General features: G+C 39.2%; 1 protein-coding gene across 1 annotated transcript; it reads right to left on the reverse strand.

Moving 5' to 3' along the window:
- Window positions 1–3678: 3678 nt before the first annotated feature.
- On the reverse strand, window positions 3679–4292 carry LOC133832966 (uncharacterized). Its single transcript, XM_062263235.1, has 2 exons — window positions 3853–4292; window positions 3679–3760 (listed from the first exon to the last, which is right to left on the reverse strand). The coding sequence occupies exons 1-2, from the start codon at window positions 4290–4292 to the stop codon at window positions 3679–3681; spliced, it is 522 nt and encodes a 173-aa protein (XP_062119219.1).
- Between the last annotated feature and the right edge of the window lie 1153 nt (window positions 4293–5445).

Here is a 5445-nt window from a genome sequence, read left to right on the forward strand (position 1 = left end):
GCTGCCCGGGTTGAAACTCTTTATGAACAAGGATTTTGTCATGCCAAGCTTTAGTGCACTCCTTATAAATCTTTGTATTCTCATAGGCTTCATTATGAAATTCATCAAGTTCATTCAATTCCATGAGCCTATTTTGTCCAGATATGTTCAAATCCATATTCAACTGTCTCATTGCCTAATAAGCTATGTGCTCTAACTCCACTAGTAAATGACATGCTTTACCTAGACCAAGTGATAAGGAGACATGACAATGGGAGTTTTAAATGTCGTCCTATAAGCCCATAGTGCATCAACAAGATTTTTAGACCAACCTTTCCTTGAGTTACTAATAATCTTTTCTACGATACTTTTCACCTCTCTATTGGACACTTCCGCTTGACCATTGGATTGGGGATGATAGGCCAAAGCTGTTCTATGTCTTACTTCATACCGAGCAAGCAAAGCATCAAAACAATTATTGCAAAAATGACTCCCTTCATCACTTAGAATAACTCGAGGAGTTCTAAACCACGTGAATATATGATTTTGTAAGAAATTAAGTGTTGGGGGAGAGTGAGATTACACCACCATAAAATCTAGAATCTACACAAAATAATGGTTGATGGAGACCAAATAAAGATTGAGACAGATGATACAAACCCTAGTGTTGGAACATAATTCTACAACTTTGATGATGCTTCAAAACCCTTGATGAATCCACCACTTTGAACCTCTTATTCTTCAATGCAAAACACAACCAAAGGCTTATAGATGATTCTTATTATTGTCCTAATTATCTATCTCCTAGCCACCATTGATCCTTGAGGCCTTTTCTAAGAGGAAATAGGAATTGGAATTGAACAAGCCTTAAACTCACAAAGTCAAGCATTTTCTTTATGAGTTTCTTGGAGAAAACTAGTGATTCTTGAAAGCTAGAGAGAGAGAGGTTAGAGAGAGATTTGAGAGAGTGATCAAGCCTTCCAAAACTCTATGAGGACATTTTATAGTGTAGGCACCATCATTAGGTCTAACCAATAGGATTGGAGCTAAAGATCTCATCATTTCAAGCTTAAAACAATTGTCCGTATGGACACGTCAGGCGATGCGTTGCCTGCCAGTAGGCGATATCGCCTACTAGCAGGCGATGCGTCGCTTGCTAGGGCTTTTTGAGCCCTTTGTATCCAGGTGATGCAACACCTTTCCCTCAGACTTTTGACCCCTCCAACAGGCCTAAAATTTCGCCATATGGTACCAAAATTTGTGGGGATCCTTAGATACCTCCATGTATCACTTTGGACCCAAAAACACAATTTTTAAGTGCCTATAATTGAAACTCAAATTTCACATCTACATTATGTGAAATTCACTAAGTGTTTTATACCTAGCTTGTATAACAACACTTATCCTTTGTATTTAACCAACCATAACATTCCCCCACTTGGTTAAATACAAGCCTCAACCTCTAGCTCAAAGTGCCTTTCGACTTGAACTTTGCCTTAGTGAAAATACCACAAAGTCTTATCGAAATCATTGGTAGCTTAAAAGCTTGAACCAAGTATTCCTTATGATAAAACCAGTAATACCTCACACACCTCCACTAGATCTTTTGTTTTCCCACTTTCTCGCTTAGCACACTTATGGCCATGTGCTCATCCCTTCATGAACTTTCCAGGGAGAAACTCCAACTCACATGAGAGGCGGCACCACCTCTAAGTTCACATAGGTAAAGTTCTTACAACATCTTTGTTTCCTTCAAAGATGCTTGTTGCACTTGACTAAACTTCATTAAAAGCCTTAGGCTTAACCCTTACTCGGTAGCAACCAATACTAACCATCTTGGATGGAACTCACAAAAAATTTAGTGTTGAAACCATTCACTTATCAATGACTTGTTTTCACCCAATGAACTATTTCCCTTAATGTTCACAAGTTTGGAGTTGGGTTGACATAATTCGCAAACCAGGGCACCATAGAATCCTCTCTTACTCCAAAAAGTTGCTCATTAGGAACGTGATCATTAATTTGCACCTCCTTAGTACCTTGGTTTTCTTCCACCTCAAGTCTAGACAAGTGATCTGCTACAAGATTTTCTGTCCCCTCCTTATCACGAATCTCCATGTAGAATTCTTGAAGCAATAACACCCATCTAATGAGACGAGGCTTGTCATCTTTCTTGGTCATAAGGTATTTGATAGATGAATGGTCGGTATACACAATCACCTTATTTCCAATAAGATATGGTAGAAATTTGGAAAATGCATAAACATTAGCTAGAAGCTCTTTGTCTGTGGTTGCATAATTCAAATGAGCATCATTCAAGGTTCTACTAGCATAATAGATGGTTCAAAATACCTTTTCAATTCACTGCCCCAAAACTGCTCCAACTGCATAGTCACTGGCATCGCACATAACTCAAATGGAAGGTCCCAATTTGGTGCAATTACAAAAAGTGCTAAAATTAACTTCTCCCTAAGTACCTTGAAAGCATGAAGGCACTCTTTATTGAAAACAAAAGGAACACCATTCATCAACAAGGTTGAAAGAGGCTTCGAATTCTTGGAAAATTCCTTGATGAATCTTCTATAGAACCCCGCATGCCCAAGAAAACTTCGAACCCCTTTTACAGAAACCAGAGGTGGAAAATTTTCAATAGTATAAATCTTTGCAAGATCCACCTCAATACACTTGCTAGAAATTTTGTGCCCCAAAAAATTTCCCTCGTTCACCATAAAGTGGAACTTCTCCCAGTTCAAGACTAAATTTGACTCTTCACACCGCTTGAGTACCGCTTCCAAATGCCCCAAACAATCATCAAACGGCGACCCAAAAATTGAGAAGTCATCCATAAAAAATTTGATACTCTTCTCCACCATGTTAGAGAATATGGCCATCATACACCTTTGAAAGTATTCGGTGCATTACAAAGTCCAAATGACATTCCTCGAAAAGCAAAAGTGCCATAGGGACATGTGAATGTCGTCTTCTCTTGGTCTTCAGGTGCAATTGATATTTGATGATATTTTGAGTATCAAACATTTGATCAAAAAATGACAAAGGGAAATGATCCTTCCTCGTCGCCATATTTAGCTTGCGGTAATCTATAAAAATTTGCCACCCCGTCACAATACGAGTCGGGATGAGCTTGTTATTCTCGTTCTTCACCACACTCATACCACATTTCTTAGGCACCACTTGCACTGGACTCACCCAAGCACTGTCAGAGATTGGATAAATCACACCAGCATCTAACCACTTTAAAATCTCTTTTCTGACCACTTCTTTCATGGCTAGATTTAATCTTCTCTGAGCTTCAATGAAGGACTTGCTATCGTCTTCCATGAGAATTCTATGCATGATTGTTGATGGGCTGATTCCTCGAATATCCAACAAAGTCCACCCAATAGGCAATTTATTGGCCCGGAGTACTCTAAACAACTTTTCCACCTCCACTTCAGAAAGAAAAGAAGACACTATCATATGCAAGGTCTTCTTCTCACCCAGATAAGCATAACAAAGGTGGTCTGGCAAGGACTTCAACTCTAATAGAGGTGGCTTCTCACTAGAAGGCAGTGGTCTCTTCGGCCCTTGTCCCAACTCTTCAAATTTATTTCTATAGCATGGTCCATAGGAGTTCACCCAATTAACATATTCCATGACCTCCTTACCATCTTCTTCATCAACATCTACCTTTGTCAAAGTTCACTCAAGAGGATCATCCGCCAAACTTGTACCAGAAACTGCTCCATCCACCACATCAATATTGAAACAACTATCACTTGCTCTAGGATAATTCATCACCTTAAACACATTAAAAACAACCTCATATCCTTGAACTCGAAGCCTCAACTCACCCTTCTATACATCAATCAATGCCTGCCCTTGGCCAAGAATGGTCTTCCAAGAATGATAAGGATGTTGACATCTTCCTCCATGTCTAGAACAATGAAATCTGTTGGGAAGATGAACTTGTCCATCTTTACTAACACATCCTTAATAATACCCTGAGGATGCTTGACTGAATGATCCGCCAACTGTAGAGTCACTGTTGTAGGCCTTGCTTCACGTAGCCCAAGTCGATGAAGCACAGATAAGGGCATCGGATTAATACTTGCCCCCAAATCACACAATGCATGTTTGTACTCAAAGTTCCTTATAGTGAATGGTATAGAGAAACTTTTCGAATCTCTAAGCTTTTGTGGAAGCTTCCTTTGCAATATAGCGCTACAATCTTCTGTTAATGCCACAACATCATAATCATCCATCTTCCTCTTCTTAGATAGAATTTCCTTTATGAACTTTACATAATTGGGCATCTTCTCTAAAGCTTCAGCAAAAGGAATATAAATTTTGAGAATTGTTTATCAAGAGAATTCTTCCGAAGCATCTGAGGATAAGGAATCCTAATGTGGTGATCAATACTAACTGGTGGTGCCATGTAACGTCCTCCTAATTCAAGACCGTTACATTGTGTACTTTAAATAGTGTCAGACTTGCTAATCAAGTCATTTTGTTATAAACGTGTAACTAAGGTTAACGTCAAGGGTTAGGGTTAAAATTTTTGGTCAAAAGGAACTGTTGACTTTTCATTTAAAAGTTTCATATATACATGAGATCCAAAAATATTACAACAACCGTTTAAAAGGGTGTATATACATCAAAAGTTACAATTGACCGACCTAAGCGGCAAAATAAGGGATATAACCCTAGTTCCTCTGAGATACCCTTGGTCGTGAGGGATGAGCAGTCGTATATGTACACGCCGCCACCGAAGCTCTCCAACTCATGGCTGGTCAAGCTTTCCTTTCCCCTTACTTGCACTACATAGCTCCTGTGAGCCAAGGCTCAACAAGAAAACTTAAACATGTGCATGAACAATAAATACAAGTTCTAAATACATATCTAGCATGCCCAGCAGTAATAACCTACTTATGCATGCATACAATTACAAATAAATTATCATTGGATCATTTTGGGGCCCACTGCCCTGAATAGTATACCATAGAGTCAACCCTAGGCCCTATGCCCTAGCTATGTGACCATAGAGTCACCTGGGGCCTTTGCCCTTAGCTCTGAGTAACTAGCCATAGAGCTAGTCCAGCATACCTGACGCTTTAATTTTTCAACGATCATAGGGTCGGCCAACATAATAGTACGTTCCGGATTGGGCCTAAGCCTTTCGACCAGTGCGTAGCGCGCTATTGCTGCCCTTGACTAATAAGTCAAGCCCTAAGCCAAATATTCAGACACAGAGACAGATACGGATACAAATACAGATACATATATAGATAAGCATACTTCAAACAATACAAGTATGCATACATAATAATCATACAATGCCATCAATTAAATGCAAACATAGTAATAACCATGTTCCTTAACGGGGTCGAGCCCTAGCTACGCAAACCATGCGAACAATCATATAACACTTAGCCAGAAACAGAATATTCAAGTATGTTTAATCAACAA

Source organism: Humulus lupulus, chromosome 4 (genome assembly GCF_963169125.1).
Source record: "Humulus lupulus chromosome 4, drHumLupu1.1, whole genome shotgun sequence".
Lineage (NCBI taxonomy): Eukaryota > Viridiplantae > Streptophyta > Magnoliopsida > Rosales > Cannabaceae > Humulus > Humulus lupulus.

Excerpts from the sequence above, each read along its gene's own strand:
- LOC133832966 (XM_062263235.1), bottom strand. The coding sequence starts at position 4,292 with ATGCCCAATTATGTAAAGTTCATAAAGGAAATTCTATCTAAGAAGAGG. Across the intron at positions 3,761-3,852 it reads CCATTCTTGGCCAAGGGCAG|AGCAAGTGATAGTTGTTTCA; the intron begins GCATTGATTGAT and ends GAATTATCCTAG.